Source organism: Mizuhopecten yessoensis, unplaced genomic scaffold (genome assembly GCF_002113885.1).
Source record: "Mizuhopecten yessoensis strain PY_sf001 unplaced genomic scaffold, ASM211388v2 scaffold9847, whole genome shotgun sequence".
Classification (NCBI taxonomy): domain Eukaryota; kingdom Metazoa; phylum Mollusca; class Bivalvia; order Pectinida; family Pectinidae; genus Mizuhopecten; species Mizuhopecten yessoensis.
In genome coordinates, this window is record NW_018408252.1 from 3,898,280 (window position 1) to 3,918,006 (window position 19,727).

The following is a 19,727-nucleotide window of genomic DNA, read 5'->3' on the forward strand; positions in this document are numbered from 1 at the left end:
CCCCCCTCCCCCAACCCCTATGACAGTCTGGGAATTTTCACACACACACTCCACACATGTTATATTTGTCCAAACATGTTATATCTGTCAAAAGTTGTCTCCCTTGATTTTAATTAACATCAAAGCTAGTAAGTTTGTGTTTTCTCTCTAAATTTTAATTAGCATTATCAAATCATTCAGTTATATTTATACCCAAATATATCAATGTGTGTGTTTTTTGGTGAACAGGTTTATCAAATTTTTAAATAAACCAAGTACAAATAATTATTCATTTGTTGATGACTTTTTACAGTTCCTCATCATGTACATGTATATATGTATGTTGAGCTCTTTGGAGAGAAGGTGCATATGTGACAGAAAGGTAGGACCCTTAACACAGTATGTTGGTCTACAGTGTGAGGCCAGTAGCTACATGTATATCTAGGCCAGAGCCACAGGTTCGTGATAAAAGACGACATGACATTAGCATTCAATAACATCTAGTTGCCAAGGAAACCAAAATATTTCCAGAAAGAATCTGTTCGCAGTCAGTTGCATTCAGAGACAGTATATGTGTGTGTGTCAACACAAACATATATGCTGGTCACACAGGAAAAAATGTTGGGATAACTTCTTTTATATACCAGCATGGCTGTTTAATATATTTATCCCTGGAAACACATTTGAACTCTTCCAATTCAAAGGTTGGAATAGCTCATAATGAAATTTCAGGGGTGAATAAGTTAATGTTGCTTTTGAACTACACCATGTGTAGAGTTGCAACAAATTTGCAATATTTGCTGAAAACTTCAGATATTTCATCAAACGAACCAAACATTAAATATTATATTTACTCAATGCGTACATATACAAACATATATATATATATTTAAAGTTGCATGCATTCCAGCTATCGATATATATTCGTGACTTTAAATGAAAATTCCTTGTTTAAGGATCAAAATTGTTTTTCAATTGCTACTTTGTGGTATTGATTTCCTGGCTGTCTATATGTACAGTGTAATCATGGCAGGGACCCAGCTACACTATAACGTTATCAGACTGCAAACATTGGAAATGGAATGACTGGAATTAGTTTTAGCAAAACAAGATTTGAAAATGCAGTTTAATTAAACAATCCCTTTCCAAAGATAATTTCAGTAGATTAACACAGTGTTTTCCCTGCCTACATAATTTGGGTTGGTAATCGTAATCGACCCCATTCCCAACGCAATTTAACTTGTCCCCCCCTCCCCTAGAAACTTTAGAATAAGACATTAAGACATGTTCGCATCACTTTTACCATCTCCTGGCCATGGGAGCCGCTTAAGCAATCGAAAACACACTGATGATTATATATATATGCCATTAAGTTAGTTAAATATACTTATATTCCCATTTTTGAAATTATTTAATCTCTAAGTTTCTTATACAAAATTAAATAAATTTATCAAAATCCTGCATTTAGTTCAAATTTATTTATCATGTATGCTTGTTTAATGAATAGGACAGTCATCTCAAAGCTGCCAGGGAGAGTCAATGGTATGAAACATTCTCATTATATGACGTCATCGTAATGAGAACATCAAACTAGTCACAGCACTCGAAGTTTGATAAAAAGCCATAGGAATTATTGGCAACATGGATAGATAGCGGCACGGTAGTCTAGTGGTAGGACCCCGGGCTCGTGACCGAAGGGTTAGGGTTCAAGTCAGAGCACAGCACTGTATTGTATCTTTGAGCAAGATATGTATATGTATACTTTATTCAGCTTGTTCCAGTCTACTCAGATGTAAATGATTACATGGCTGGGCAGTGCTAGAATTGTTGAATGTGCTCCCAAGGGAGTTGAGAAAGATATTGACTGCATGGTTACAAAGGCCCTATAACCACGGATAATAATTTGTGAACCGCTTTGAGACAACCTACAAACTAGGTTGTGATAAAGCAGTCGATAAGAACCTCGAATTATTATTACATGTATTTTAGGTACATGTATACTTTGTAACATCTTGCCTCAGACTGTAAAATATCTATGCATACCAGCACACAATGGGATTCAAGTGTTGGTGTCAAATGCACTTAGACCTCACAGCAGCCTGGGGCAGCTAACCTATTTTACCTGACAGGTAACGCTGCTCGAATCAGTGAGGTCTACATGTACAGTGTTTCACTACATAGGAACCCAAGTGGTAGGCATGAATTTGTCTACCAGATGATCGAGTGAAAATTGTGCCAGATCTCCAACACTGTCCTTAAAATGGGACATTTTGTTGATGAATATATTGATTGTCTACATCAAATTCAGTGTTAAATACTTGCATTTGAAATGAAATTTTAAAAAAGAGCTGTCGGAGAGATATACCTTTGAGAGTCATTACTGTTCTTGTCTTCCAGATTATCGAGTGAACCTTGTGTCAGATCTCGAACACTGTCTTAAATGGGACATTTCTTGATTAACACATTGATTGCTTGTATGTGAAATGAAATTAAAAAATAGATCTGTCTGAGAGATATACCTTTGAGAAATCATCGCTGTTGTTCAGAAAAAGAAAGAAACGAGAGATAACATTGATATTATTACTGAAGTCCAATCCTGTACAAAACGGCCAACATCTGTCCCCGATGCTATCAGTAGAGACAGATCTAATCAAACCTCTCATTGTTGTCTGCATAGCTGTGTCGGATCAATCTATCCCTGCTGTGATGCACAGTGTTTCATGAAACCGCCTTTAAATCTTGGTTTTTATCAGCTATTGCATTGTTTGCAGTTTCCCATAAAACTTGAATCTTCCAAAATTTATTGCAAAATAAAAGCAGGTTGTGCATATATGATACCCGTACATATATTGCAAAAACAAAGTATACTGTCTGCTCTTCTATGACTCAGTCTGTCAGAGGTCAGGAAAAGTCACCATTTTCCACAATAGAAGAAAAGTTTCTTATGTGAAAAAAGAATCATTTGAAACCCTCGACTGAGTTGAGGATGCCCAGACCTCCTGTGACTGGCTGTCATTTTGTAGACAATTTGATCGGCCCTTTTTTGTCTATGACACCAGTACATGTATTTAGATACGTGATATGATTCAATCTAGGATAAGAAGTCATGTTCATGTGTTCATGAAATCATACACCTCTTATACAGGATATTAACTTTGTTGGCTTCTATTCCAGTCTAAAACATTATAGGCCACAACCTCAATGCTGGTTTTTTCCGTTCTTAAATTTGCTTTAGGTCGAAATTCTAATTCACACTTATGAACTACCTGCAGCATAACACTGTCTTGACGCTGCTAAAAAATCTCCCTACTTCAAAACAATTATCTCACAATATTGTGTTTCAAAGTCATCATGTATATATATAACAGTAATTGGTTTGGTTTTACAATTTATATGGTTTAATGTTCAACACTTTCAATCAACAGCTAATTAAGATAATTTAAGGATGTGCCTCCATGTGTGTAATATGTATGCATGCATGTGTGCTGGAACAGCTAAGGTCAGTTATGTGTGCCGGAGACAGGGTATGTTGGTGTAATTGCCTCCTTACGAAAGCGCGGATCTGATGCCGACTTTATAGTTCTACCTCACAGAAATACCGTGTCTAAGGCACCCAGGTAGTATATTCCATCGGTTCATATTAAACTTCCAACTGGTGAACCGATTTTCCTAACTGTTGAATGTTATATAAGCAAGGAATAACAACTACGATTTTTAAGGACTTTGGTATGATCTGCATTGGGACAGAACCAATTGCCTTCCAAGGCTCACCGCAAATGTTAAATATTGAAGCCAAAATATGGCATCGCCAAGCAAGGCAATTGAAGACAGTGAGTTATACAATGAATATGATATTTATAAGATATTCACACAAAATGAATGTACCAGCTGACAACACTTGTTGAAAATTGCTAAAATTTGTGAAAAGTAATTTAGGACAAGTATAAGCTTGCTGGTTCAATAATAAATGGAACATCTCTCCTTTTTCAGAGTTCTGACTTGAATGATATTTTAAAGAAATCTTACTGGTCAGCTTGGTTCTAGTTGTCAAAAACCGTACAATGCAATGTTAAATTTCCATTCACAATTTTCCTTATTAACTACGTAATAAGACCTTTAGTCAACTGTACAATATCTTTTACATCACCATGAAAACATTCCAGTTATGTGTCGTAATGAAATGCAGGTAAATGTATAAAACTTAAATGAGATACATGTATGTGTCAAATGTTGACACTTGTATTCAGTTAGCTGTGGAGATGATTTCTTATGACATACATGTATATATGTATGTGTAAGTAACATTTAATGAACATTCCGCATTATTTTGTACCTAACGGTGTACATACCTTTACAGCAAAGCTATTGTCATTATACATACTTTGGTTTGTTTGTTTGTGTTTTACGTCCTATTAACAGCTATAATATGGTCATTTAAGGATGTGCCAGATTTTGGTGGTGGAGGAAAGCCAGAGTTCCTGGAGAAAAACCACCAACCTACGGCCAGTACCTGGCGACTACCCGACGTAGGCCTCGAACCCACGACTCAGTGGAAGAGGGCTTGTGGCAGCAGAATGTCAGAGGCATTCACCACTTGGCCACCACAGCCACCCCGTCATTTCATTATACATACACTAACATATTTAAAGCAGTATGCACTTAAGATAAAGAACACTATGAATTTTTCATGAGAAAATTAAATTAACATATCTTGAAACAAAAGTCAACAGTACATCCAAAACTCGACACTTGTACATGTACTTGGAACACTGTTTGATTTAAGGAAACATGCTGCATTTACCAGACATTTTGTTACTTGGTATCTCCCTTTAAATACAAACAGCTAGCTCGCATTATGCTTTATCATTCAAAAATACCAAAACGTTAATTAAATTATTTTACTTCTGAGATATAAGAATGTTTGTATTATTGTGTTTTTTTTCTAAATCAAAATAGTGGACCTCATTTGAAAGGAGCTGCTGGCAAACTTTATGCATCAATTTGTTTATAACCTTAACTCATTCAGCCCTGAATTTCATAATGAACTATTCCAAGCTTTGAATTGGAAGAGTTCAAATGTGTTTTCAGGCGTGAATGAGTTAATTTGTAAAATCTAGCTTAAGTTTGATCTACTGATATTCCAAGGATATGGTACAGATTTGTTTTAGGAATCTTATCTACATTTATAAATTCCTTTGATGTTGGGTTAATGACAAAATATCTTTATCGACAGATTTCTCTCACAATTAAATAATATTGATCACAGAATGGAAAAAATATGACAATATAATAAACAGTTAACTGCAACATGTGGAAGTAATTTTATTGATATTTGAGACACATTTTGTGCAACTTGTAGGCGACACAAACTACGGTATATGATCAAAGCTGAGATATCTCAGTCTTAAACCCAAATATAAGATAAAGGATAAATTAATAGCTTATATTAGAATCTTACATTTAATTTGATCCAACTGTTTCTAAGAGACAGTTACCGAAGTATCTGCAAGGAGTTTTGATCAGGTAAAGAGTTAGATAAGATATTTTACTGTAGGGATGTCATTTAAGGAAGCAGTGTTATAGTTTAGGTGGGTGTTAAGTATTGAATCAACACGCTAATAAAATGTATAGTGGGGGTGAATTATGTTTTTATTTTCAGACTTACGTCACCTACCTGATGTATTGGGAGGCCCCACTGGTCCATTAATAGTTACATGCTGTGGGTGTAAAATGATTGAATAGGAAGGGCTTTTTTTAATTAAATTTTCAAATATAACTTGAAAATGTCTTGGTTTTCCTTTACCCTGAATCCCTGATTTGGAAAGTTGAGGAGATACATTATATTTGCAGTCACCCTATTTTAGTGTATAAACATGATTTTTTTCTTCAAACATAAAAGAAAATGATAATATACTGCAGGCAGGACTTTCAGTTGACTCTTGGTCATGACATTTAGCAGATTTCAGAAGTCAAATTGAAGTTTCCTTGAATTTTTGAGAGTCAAATGCAAACATATGTCAAATAGCTAGACATGTCCTTTAATTTACACCCCATGAGCCAAAAGCTTATTTTGGAGTCAAAAAAATACTCTCATGATCAAGGGTCTAATTGAACTCCCTGGTGCAAGCAAATATTTTACCTTTAACTTTTAGAATTTTCAAATCATTAGTGGTAGACATAACAATTACCAGAGTATTATTAAATGTTGAAATCAGATAAATCACATCCACCGAAGGATGAAAATATTTCATTTTTACTATTAACTATGTATACAGTATTAATAAAATTATTGGTCATACACATTTTTTCATATTTAAAGTTAGGATTTTCCGTAACTTTTAAACAATGTTTACCTTTGGTGATCTTTGTTTTGTGGAATCTTGGTAACTTATTAATTATATCAAAGGAGAGAAATGACAATGTTTTTTAAATTTATAGCCTTATTTTCCTACAATCATTGTATGGATGATCTACAGAGGCTAGGTCAACAGAAAGCAGCAGTACATACATATATATCAGTAGGGTTTGCATAAGGATCAGTTCAGATGAAGATCTTTATTTTGTGGAATATTTTTAGTGGTTTAGTGGTTGCTATATATAGCTTAAAGGAGAGAATAGACACAATTTGTATGGCCTCATTTCTAAGGTATATGGAGGTCTCAACAGAGGCTTGGTCAACAAAAAGCAGTACACATATATATTAACAGTGTTTGTATATGAATCAGGCCTATCTCCAGCACAGTAGGTGATGGCTAAGATATTAATGAGGTAGATAGTGGGCCTGGAGTGAGGGCTGAACCCACAGCTGAGTTGTCAGACCAACATTTCTGTGCATGTAAATGACATCTTTGATCTTGCCTCCTGTCTCCAGCCTCAGGGTACTGACTCTGGTGCTGCTGTCTGTACCTGTGGATCTAATCCTGTTACTGGCTAGCTACCTCGTCAGTATGTATAACAACTCATTCAGGGAGAGATATAAACAATACATTCACAGACAGTGTTTCATTTTTCTACTTTTGTAACCTTTTTACCTGGTACAACACATTCCTTTTCACCATTTTGCCAGGCTCTACTCCCCCTTCCCATTTCAGACAGAGAAGGGGCACAGATGTATCTGGTTGCCTTGATCTTTTTAGATAAAAAGGAGGTTTAAGCCAATTTAAAATACTTTAAATAACTTTTCGAACCTTCCACCTTTTTATGCTTCGACTGATTTCATGAATTTCAAACATAATTAGAAATTCATTCACTTCATACTGTAAGATGTTGATTAAACTGGTTGTCCTTAGGAACTTGTGTAGATAAGATGGTTGCATGGTTATCATGTTCAAAATGTCTAAAGACACAAGGTTTATCGTTCCTACCATTGACTTTAATAATAACCTAAAGGTTAAATTGTATAATAAATTTGGGGACAGTAGGGGTCACTTTGGAGTCAATCTGTTTCTAAGAGACAGACCCATGTAGACTCTGGATTCATTGCTGAGGGGCAATGCTGTCAGTACTAGCAGACCCTTGGGAGTATGTACAATGTAACCCCTGCTAAAATGACAGGATGTAGTATACCAAGACTGATCCCTGTGTAATTATGGTTTGGATGTTTGGGGTGGTATGATCAAGGGGGTCCATATACCAACCTCACTGTTACCTCCCACAGTGAGGATTAGTGTGCATGTGGTATATCACAGCTACTGAGTGTGTGTGTGTGTGTGGGGGGGGGGGTCACAATAGACAATATAGTAGTCTTGCCCTGGGGGGGGGGGGGGATACACAGGTCACTGGAAGATATTGTAAACTAGGAAAATAAAAAAGTTAAATATTCCTAAGGGCTCAAACTTCCTGCTGAAAATGACAGGATGTTTTAAACCTAAGATTCTAAGGGCAATATTCCTGAAGGTTTATATATATATATATATATATATAACTTTTAGGTTCGAGAGGGTTTAAAATATAGATCCTGAAAACAATACTCCTGGGGGTCTACACCTAAATTGTTTGTACTCCTACAGAGCAGCCTGAAATTGACAGAATGTTTTAAACTGAATATTTTAATTATATAAAGTGCAATATTCCTGGGGGTCTATATACACCTTAGTTAGTAGACCTGCTGAGAATGAGAGGTATTTTAAAGTAGATATCCTGATCAGTGCAATATTTAACTGAAGGTATACACTTAAGCTACTAGGTATACGCAAGCTGAGAATGATGACATGTTAAAATTAAGAGGAATATGTTAATATTTACACTGTGCCATAGTACAGACACTGATCAAATACGCCTATTAGGTACTCCTGCTGTGTGGGCACAGGATGCTGTTTTACTTACAAGAATATCAAGTCTAGCTAACAATGCATGACAAGATCAGGTTATGGGTAGAGTGATCACAGGAAGTTGTATACAAATATTACTGAATATCCAGTTATTAGCTGCTAAATCTAAATGTCCTGGGGGTAATTATATGGTATAAATTAATTGTGTCCTGTGAATGATAGCAATGCACTGTCAGGTTGACAAGCCCTGACCTCATCAGACCCCGGGCCCTGGGGGATTCACACCTACATCTATATATTATATACTGTAGATTATGTATTACTGGGAGTGTGACACAATGTACTGTTGTAGCTAGGTGTGACATACCTACTAGTTATCAGATTTATACAAACAGGTATACCGGTAGACCTCCTGGACTAGCACCTTGTTTAATTCCTCATCACACAGACTAACATGTGCAATATTTTATTTAATTTTCCTGTTGTAACAATATATATATATATATATACCTTGGGTAAACCTCGTCTATTACACAGTTAAAAACATAACATACTTTAGTTAGATAAACATGATAACCAATTACAACTATCACTCCTTGGGGAATGTAACTAACAACCTGATTGAAGATAAAGGAAAATAATATTTTTCTAGTCCCCTTTGCCTTTAGTTTTAAACACTAAATCTCGCACTTTTTGGGGAATGAAAAACCGAAAATTTTCAGAATGTTTGTTTGCACGGAACTAGACAAAAGAAACTACATGTACATCTATGCAAAATTTAAACAAAACACAAAAAATGGCATGTTACAAGGAAGGACCTTGCAGGTAAGGAAATTCATTTGTCTAATCACAGATGACACAACAGTAACTTCGACCAATCAACAACATCTTAACAAATAGTGATGGGATGACATAACCATTTCTTTAACAGATAATGGCCGGAAGACTTTGTTTTCTGTGTGATAATTATAATCACATCAATTTCAATGTGACCTTAGTGACAGCACTGAGGAAGAACGTTAAGCTGTCTTCATATGTACATACAGGACAGGTGACAACAATAATTTCCATGTTTTCTTCAGAATTAAAGAACTGGGACAGTGGAAGTAATAGATAGGTGTGCATGGTTTTAAAATTTGGAAGGGCCTTGCCAATGGGACGTATCTATTTGCTTAATTGCTCTGGAGAAAACAGTTAATCATTTTACGTGCATACAGTATCATACATTAGCCAGGTATATCCCTACTTAGTTGTATTAGGGTCCTGATCATGAGTCCATTATTTCACAAATGTAAATGGAGAAAACTGAATAATTGTTAAATAATTATTAACAAAATTATAATGCCTTGAATCCGCATTAAACAAAATCAGAAAAATTTAACAACTTTTGCTTAAATCTTTACGGGAAATGTGTCCATTTTTCAAACAAAAAAGAGGCCCATAGAAATCTCTGAAAGACAGCACATACAAATATTTTCCAAGGATGTACTTATAATGTTTTAACTATAGCGCTGGTGTGAGCTCAGTACTTGGAGCTAAATGTTTATATGTATACTTCAATGTTTTCTTTCTTGGGTTTAATATCATTAAGTTTGAAAAATTTGTATTTGTACACCTGTACAGTTATCTTTTGAGAATATAAACGAGTTGTATGCAAAAAAATAGTAATACACTGAGCTCAGCAGATGTTCAGAGTGTACAAATGTATATCAAAACACATCATGCATGTCTTATTTTATATTCATACAGATTATATCTACGAAAAAGTCTAAAAGGATATGGTAGAACTCGATCCACTCTGGCATAAAATGCACATGCCATCATTATTTGCCTTAAAATAGATATGTACCATAAAAACATGTACAGCATACAGTATTTCCTGGTATATGTCACGAATTCTCAATATTACTAAATGCAAACAAATTGCCATTCAATCTATCTTTATCGGCTGTGGTAGAGTTATACATAGACATTGTATATTCTCAGTATACGTATTACAGTATGCATGATATGTGCCATCCAATTCATTTTCTATCAGCTGCGGTAGACAAACATATTGCCATTTGGACAGAATTTATTATTGCATACTGCCTACAGTCGATACTGAATTCAGTGGTACTCTTTTACTGTAGTAAATAATGTATGTTCTGTTGTTTGTCTGTGTATCACTACATGTTATTATCTCTTCTACTTCTTCGCTGGATCGCTGACAATTAATGATCACACATCCTTTATCTTGAAATGGTAAATAACTAATGTACCATATTTTAATATATATATGCTGTATGCATATGTGTATGGTATGGTATATTTCCATGAGAATATTTGGCATTTTCTCAGTTGAAATTTATTATACAGGTATTTTTATAAATTCAACTTAAGGTCACTCACTCAACTGGTCAGAATGAAACAAATATGTCTCCAATCTTCCCTCCTGATCGGGTATACCTATCTACTGTGCAACCTAGCTGTCTTAACTTCAGATATTGTCAACATGTGCTAATATACATACTGAGATGTGAATTAACACATTTGCACTGTAAACACATGTTTTCATTACAATACAAAAACAACTGTTGTATATCATAATTTTAAACTTATTTGCATATATCTTATAGGAAGTATTTAGAAAATACACGAAGAGACAACATTTGCTGATAAAAAAATCTACAGAACGTTTAGTGATGACAATTAACATTTTAGAGAGTCAGTAGCTTTAGCAAACAGCATTTTTATTGTGAACCAATATATTTGTATATTGGCTCATGATCACAATGCCATTTCCTAACACAAAGTCCTAATTAAAGCTTAGAACACAATCAGGACGTGATTGTTTGACACATTCACCTCCGATATTTCATAATTATCTACTCCAACCTTTGAATCGGAAGAGTTCAAATGGGTCTTCAGGGGTGAATAAGCTAAAGTTTTATTAGCATAATATTATGAATGTTTACAGTTGAGTTTCAAATCAATGTAATAGAGGACTTTTGGATTAACTTGTCAATAAACGAACAAGATGTATAACGTATTCATGTCGAGCTTCCACCAATTGCAAATGTCACTTTGAAAAACTGGCTTCAGGGTAACTTAACACAAAATGTTCATCCAGTATGCATGATTAATTAAAAAGTATTGGAATTCAGAACCAGAACTAAATTTGAAGACCTTTAGGGATTCAAAATTATCACATACTGATAGAAACAGAAAATACAAACATAAATCTTCTTGATACAAAATGTATAATGATTAAAAAATCAGATTGGTTTTTTTCCTTGTTATATATTAATGACTTGTATATAACTGGTAAGCTATCAATTTAATAAGCCCTGGGCCTGTATTCATGAAACCATTTTCATGCTCAAGCATGGATTTTGTGCTCAAACCAACTTTCTTTAACCCACTTAAATCATGTAAAACGATCAAAAAGTCAAATGTAAATATTGAAAAGAGTATTTGGCTTTAAGTTTCTTATTTTTTCTCTCTCTAAATTATTGACAAAATTACATTTTACTATAAATTTATAAATGGAACATGAATTAGGCTTGAAAGCACAAAGTCAATGCTTGAGCATGAGAACGGTTTCATGAAAACCAGCCATGATACCCCCTTAACTACTAGATAAAAAGAACCTATCAAAATTCTATCATTTATGGTAAAGCTGATGACTACCATACCTGACTGTGTTTTACCAAGCATGTATCTATAGAATTATCAACCAGAACATCAATTCAACATCCCTCAACCCTGATCATCGCGTGACTCTGACCGTTTTCGGAGACCTTTGTAACTAATTGTCATTATTGATTGGTACCTTGTCTCATTTGTAACTCTATTCCTGGGTACGCACAACAGTAATTAGAGGCTGTAAAATCCATTCTGTGTAGATTTTTTTCTAATGACATTTGACGGGGTACATCCTCAAAGGACAATATAGGTCAAATCAATACATGTCATGCTTTGTTCAAGAAAAATACTTTGTAAATTGTATTCTGTAAAATGTAACACAATATAATTGCAGTCCCTGTGTTCTCATTCGAACATTCTATACAAATAATGCTATTTAAATATTTGCCAATTAATTGATTCTCCTTTAGAATCATATGGAGGTATACTTTATAATATTTAAGATAAGGGTCATTACCTTTTAACCAAAATGCAACCATTTAATCACTTTGGAAGGGTATAAAAATCAGCCTTTTCGTTTTCGATCCTATCAATAAGCACGTACATCAAAAAAAACTTGAAACATATATACAGATATATATATATGATGAACGGTACAATGTTTAGTATATGGCTGATTTTTTAACACTGATGTAATAAAATGAAATGTCTGTAAATTACTTTGTGTTTTGTTTTAAATATTTTTTTATCGGTAATTGTATTTAAAAAAATATAATTAAATATAGGCCTTTACATGTTAACAATATTAAAGCATGGTAATACACAAACACCATATCATGCTGCAATATCAAGAGGATGGAGGGACAGAAACAGTATCACAAATGTACGTAATAAAATAGCTGAAATTCCATTCATATTCGGTCTTACTGGATAAATGATGAAAGCTATCCACTTAAACTAACACAAATAAATACAATGAAAACGTAACCACGTCGGATGAAATGTGTATTCACAGCGAAAACAGTTGTTTTCAACATCACTCACGTCTAACATTGAGGGGCTCATCCCCGACATGGAAACACAATGTGGACGCACCTGTCCGATCAAAACCCCGGCCGACTTACCTGACATACAATACACATGTCCAATGAAAAACACGAGGAATAACCCGAAATGTATCTTCGCCATCTTACTGCCCCGTCATGTGTGGCAAAAAGGGTTATTTACAACAAAAATTGTCGCTTGTTTGTCCTGCTAATCTCTTAAAGCCTCCAATATGGCTGGCAATCGATTTTGTGTTATGATAATGTTTAAGAACCGTGACGTCATGAGCACTTCCGGTTCTGTGTTTCCCCATAAGCAAACTAACCAGCGAGGTGGATATGCTATCTATACCCTCTCTTTCGTTTTGAAATGGAAAACCCCCTGATATATTTATTTATATTTCACGTCAACTGTACAGTAAATTTAAATATACAAATAACACACATTTTCTATAAAATATCGCATTGACGCTTGAAAGATTTGTTATTTTAAAGCGCTTGTTAGATTTAGATCGCAGGTGAGAAAGGAGAGAATTCAGTTTGGGTTATCTCCCGTTTCATCGTTAGACCACAAGACTTTATTTCGTTGAAAATTCCACGTTTTATCACGGAATTACATTTAATCAGTGGTTTTATTTTTGGAGAAATAATTCGATCAGAAACAACTATTTTTGCCTTAATGCCTATTAAAGGATTATATAGTTTAAAATATCTGTTCAATTTTGTTATCAATAATTAATATAAAATATCCCTGACCATAAAACTACCAATGTAGGCTACGAAAAGACATTATTCCTCAATTTAAAAACACTTTTCAACTTTTTGAAATGTCTATGAGGGAGTTTCTTGATACTCTACATTAAAACATAAATAAAATGTGTGTAAACACTTCTTAGAGACTAAATAAGACTTTAATTAAAATGACCTATTTCTGTCTGTTATTTCAAGATGAAATTATTAGATCTGAGAATAGAGGAATACATTGTAGTGAAGAAATTCACTGATTAAAATGCTACATTTATGGTTCCAAAAAAGTGAGTCTCCCTCTTTAATAGGGAGAGTTGGCAAGTATGACTTTAAGCCGCCTCTCATAAAACATATTTTGCCCTTTTCCCTAAACTAACCTCCCGTTTTTGTGTGCGTGTGACAATTGTTTGCGTTCATTAATCGTGCTACCAAAAAAAAAAAAAAAAAAAAAAAAAAAAAAAGTGATAGGAATGATTAATTAAACTTCTCTTTTTCCCCAATTACCATATATCGTTATTAGTGTATTGCATAGAAGTATCACAGATTTTGAAGTGCGACCACCCGCCATCCGGCTCCTTTCATCTGAATTAGGGGTCCCCCTATCCCACACACACATACTAAAGCACTCAAGTGGGATCTGAGGCAGGGTTTTTGAACTGTATTCATGAATGACTTTTTCTTTTGCTTGAAATTCATGTTTAATACGTAACTCTCCAAATTCATATGATTAAAATATGAAGAAATCTCAGACTTTGATTCAGGGTTTTATGAAGAGGGGAGGGATTCATGGAGCAATATTCCCCTAGTCGGTGTTCTTAAGCGAAGCCCCGGTTTGGTTTAGGGAGAGGGGGTGAGGTGGAACCACTAAGAAGCTCTATATATAGAACTACAGCATTTGCTCCGAAAAAGAGAGTGACCTGACCCCAATAACACCGCCCTACTTTACCTTAGGGTCTGCTAATAAATTCAATAAGGTTAATTTATTTCAATTCGTAACAAGAGAAGAGAAAAGACACGTTCAGACTGGGGCTCGAACCCGGGACCCCCCGAACTCTAGAATGACCCTCTGCTTCGTCTAGTGTCCAGTTCCGATACATTTCTTCCTCCTTTTTTTAAGTCTTCACCCCCGAAGATTTCACTAGGTATGGGAATCCTCTAGCCAAGTGTGCATCTAATGCTTGAAACAAGGGTTGGTCACCGGCACTTCCTACTGCACAAAACAGGAGATGGAAAAATGCACGGCCAGACCGGGACTCGAACCGTCTGTTTAGGGTTGCATTGGCAAAAGAACAGGGTATAGGTAGGACATTTTTTGTTGTTTTTTGTATATTTTTGTGTACCATGTGGTCATGTGATTATGACCCTACTATTGTATGTAAAACAAAGAATTACATAAACAAGGTTCATTTGGAGGCAAATTGTGCTCCATATGCTGACATTTAGCGCCAACACAGAGTTGGAAGTCATTTTGAAAGGCAAGGAACCTTCTAAAATTCAAAAAATAAGCGGGTTTTTTTCTTCTTTTTTTTCATCAAAAAGTTTTGGGTCGGGGGTAAAAAGCTAGGGTCGGTCGGAAACCCTAAACAGACACCTTTTTTTGGCCTAATATAAAACTATAGTGCAACGGAGGGCGATTCTATATATATATATATATATATATATATATATATATATATCGCCAAGCGAAGGGAAGCGGGTTAAACAATAATGTCTGATGTTGGGATACTTATAATCAAGGGCTAGGTTCAGCCAACCCTCCCCCATTTTAAGCATTTTTGCCCCTATGTTACGGAATTAGATATAAAACCTAACTCATTACCTATTTGCAATAGGTACACTATAACCAGAACCAATCTGTTGACATCTGTTATCAAGAACTTTCAAATCATTCGAGTCTTGCCCAGACATCACTGGATAAAATCAACCGATGCTCTATAATTATAGAGAACCAAATTTAGTATCCACCCGTATTTAAATATGTGAACTGAATATACTTTCTGATAATCAAATCAATGTTGTGAGCACTAATTACTCTAATTGGGAATTTATGTATAATTTACTTTTTTCACCTCAACTATTAATGATTAATGTTATTCAAATGTCCATGTCCTTGTTAGAATTTGTTCAAACCGTATTGAGCTGACAGCAGAGGATTGTTTTTTAAATCATACAGTCTGTGTATCTGTGTTAAATCAAAGAACAACGGAGTTAACTCCCCTTGCGTAATAGACAGTCCAGAGCTAACAGGGATTAAACTTGATAGAAATCAGATCAGCTTAAAAATTACAAATTACATTATATGATTAGATACACAAACAATATCAGAATTGAGTTAAAAGAAATATTCATCTATTTCTTTGCGGTGAGGACCAGGGGAAGGGGGGCATGTGGTTTGGGTTTTAAATTAATTCAGTTATTTAACGGACAAAACACAAATGAATTCGCAAAATTGGCCAAATACATTAAAGCTGCAAATTCAAGAAGAGCTTTATTAACATAAGTAGTTATGCTCTCCGAGTGTTTTGTCTCGTCTGTGTATTTATTAGTATTTTCGATATTTGTCAATGTTATGAGAAAGTATATATATATATATATATATATATCATGTATATGTGTTACACTGATGAGTCGTAAGACTCAAAGTTAATAAAGAACTTGAACTTGAACTTGAACTTGGGTCATGTTTTTTTTCCAAACTTACAGACGTACTTGTTGTTATTGCTTATATCTTTGTAACTATATTATCACATACAATTCTTTTATTGGACCTTAACAGGGGCTGTAAAATTGAAATAAACAGCAAATTATGATAGCTCTGATACCACACGCAGCATTCTTTGGTCTAAGATATCTAGTATAGTAGCCACATTCAAAACGCTAAAATGTCAAAGATTCACGTAGGATGTTTCGCGTGTCAAAATGTTACATTCAAGTGTTCACATGATTCTATATCCAAATGTTGAATATAGGGTTTTTTTAAGAGGAAAAAGTGTTTGAAGATTTGGCATGAAATGAAAACTACGCCGTATGGGATTTTTAATTTGTTTATTACGGCTTAACGACCATTTGACTTAGGAAGGTCAATTTGGGCCTAATTTTGTTTTGTGTTTTACCTCCTATTAACAGCTTTGGTCATTTAAGGACGTGCCAGGTTTTGGTAGTAGAGGAAAGCCGGATTTCCCGGAGAAAAACCACCGACCTACGACCAGTACCTGACTACCTGGCGACTGCCCCACGTCGGCATCGAACCCGCGACCCAGTGGTGGAGGGCTAGTGGTAGCAGAATAACCACTGGGTCACCGCGGCCTGGGCCTAGAGGGTCAAGAAGAAACTCAGAAGACGTTACACACACACCATAGGTTACGAACATGTTAGAAATGGTAAAAATATTGAAATCAGTGGTGTACGAGTAGTGAAAACTCTATATTCCATCATACAGGCCAAGTTCTGGTATTTACCTAATAACAGAATGTTGTGCATTATTTCTTCCGTCCTATGTCAATAAGTCAATAAGTCTTTAGCAAATGGAAAATTCCGTTCCAAAGAGAATACATGTATCACAAAGAATATGAAATAAATGATTTTAAAAATAAAATATTATTTCTACAAAACTAACCACTAATCACAACGATTTAGAATATCCAGTAGTATACACGATAAAAATCACAATTGCGATATTTTTGCGATATGAATTACGATAATTTTTATGATACATTGCACTCCAAAAAATCAAAAATATATTCAATGGCGCGCATCGTCATGCGCCCGTATACATTTTACTTTTCAAAGAACTGCAATATCAAGTATTGTTTTAAGTTTAATTTTGTAAAATGCCTAGGTATTTCCCCTACTCGTATTAAAGTGACAGAACTTTCCTTCAAGGTTCCGCACTTATAGGGGTTATTTCCCTTCCAATAATCAAAACAACGTCAGCAGTTTTCAACAGTCACCCCTTAGACAAAAAGCCACCCCTTCGTTTCTATCAAACAGGCTGGTATATCTCTGCGGAAAATGATCATGACTTAATAAAGAATCTTGAGACATCGTTGGATATCACTGCAAAAAGTCATGTAGAGTAGGGATAAAACTCCAGCCTCAGAAATTCAGGGATGTCCTCTCTCTTTAAGGAGGCACGGTAGTCGAGTGGTAGGACACCGGGCTCGTGACAGAAGGGTTGCGAGTTCGAGTCATGGCACGGCACCGTGTTGTATCTTTGAGCAATATACTTTACTCCGCTTGTTCCAGTCTACTCAGCTATAAACGAGTATGTGGTTGGGCAGTGCTAGAATTGTTGAATGCTAGCTCTGAGTGCCGAAATGGCAACGGGTTACGTTCATGGCATAGCAAAATTCAAGACTTAGCGTGCGCCACCTTGTGGATGAGACAAGAAGTAGTGAAAAGAATATTGCGGTCGCATAACGGTAAAATTGACTGGCTTTGAAAACGAACGTCGCTCCTCTGTAATCTTCAAAGGACAGGTATCTACATAAGACTAATAACATAGATAGGTGCGTGCCTTCAATTTCGCAATGTTCCAGTGGTGCAGAGAGCATAAGTGAGCGTAATCTTTGAAGTATCGAGGATGACTGATGCTGTTAGGGCTTTAATGTTGCAGTTCTATGTTTTCCAAGACAAGATATCAACAAACTTAAGTGGTATGATTGGGAAAAAAGAGAGAAAAAAAAGATGTCCAGTCTTATCCTCACTTTAGTCAATACAAGACTTTGAAATTTCTCTAAATCTTTTGAGATATTTGTTACAATGCAACACTTGGTATCTTTGTCGCTTCCATTCTTTCCTGTCTCCGCCCTCCTTCCCTACTTTTCCGGTGATATCCCCCAGACACTCGCACTTATATGACCCTGGCTGTTGCGAGGACGTTAAATCACAAACATAATTTAACACAGAATAGGAACTACCCTTATAAAAGGCTTTGATATGTCCCGGCACGGGGACAGAGCCCATTGCCTTCCTCACCTTGGCAAACGTTCAACACTAAAGGCAAAAATATGTAGTTAGAAGTAAAGATAAATAAATATAATTGGTCGCTTTTGTGTTCCTCAGTATTGGCAGGGGGGAGGGAGGGGGACACGAATCGCCAATTCTGCCATGGGTTCTCACATCAGTCGCCTCTTACGATAATGCCGTGGTTATCCCGACCTGCAGATTTGAAGAAAAAGAAACAGAATACCTAAGTGTCAAGAAAACCATAATTCGAAATCACACGAAAACATTTTGTTAAAATATAAACAAACGAGGCGGATTCACACGGAGACCCTTTAAAATACAAGGGTAGTAAGACCAAGTGTTCTGGAAGGGTACGCGGCTTCTGCTTCATCGACGACACCCGCCATATGTATCTAGGCTAGAATCTCAAGTCCAAAACTCAGGAGGTGAACATATTAAGAAAAAGCCTTCATATCACACAAAGAAATAGCCTATTTCCCTACGAGATCACGGAGGAGACTATAAACGTGTCCGTAATCTTCTTCAACCTCCATATTCGGGAACCTTGTGTTGTCAGTTCGTCCACCACCAGTCGACATCCATCACGGAATTCATGATATTTGGAGCAAGCTGTCGGCTACCGAACCAACTGCAACTATCAAAAAGACACACAACTACAGGTATTCTTTGCATGGATTTATTTCCGGAATAACCAATAAAAAATAAGCCCTACAACATGAAACACATACATGTACAATACGTTAATAATGCCACCGTATATTCCTTAGAAATGATCACAAGAACACTACTTACCAGTATTCTAATATCTTATAGTAATTTACAGCTTTATACATATTTCATAAATGCATCATTAGGTTTGGTTTGTTTTATCTTGTTAAACGTCCAATTAACACCTAAGATAATTTAAGGACGTGCCTCCATGTGTGGGGTGTATGCGGTCACGTGTGTATGTGTGCCGGAGACAGGGTACATGTATGTTGATGTAATTGCCTCATTGTGATAGCGCGGATCTGATGCCGACTTTAAAGTGCTATCTCACTAAAATACCATGCCGAAAGCGCCCAGCACAGCATTCTGCCCGGTCACATTAGAC

The 19,727-nt window shown here is 35.6% G+C and overlaps 1 protein-coding gene across 2 annotated transcripts in view; it reads right to left on the reverse strand.

Annotated features, from left to right (window-relative positions):
- Nucleotides 1-13,208, reverse strand: part of LOC110458930 (calsyntenin-1-like) — a 58,613-nt gene extending 45,405 nt beyond the window's left edge. For both annotated transcript variants that reach the window (XM_021510912.1, XM_021510911.1), the window contains exon 1: nt 13,001-13,208. In XM_021510912.1, the coding sequence (XP_021366587.1) occupies nt 13,001-13,064 (64 nt within the window). In that variant the 5' untranslated portion in view covers nt 13,065-13,208. The remainder of the gene's footprint in view (nt 1-13,000) is intronic.
- Between the last annotated feature and the right edge of the window lie 6,519 nt (nt 13,209-19,727).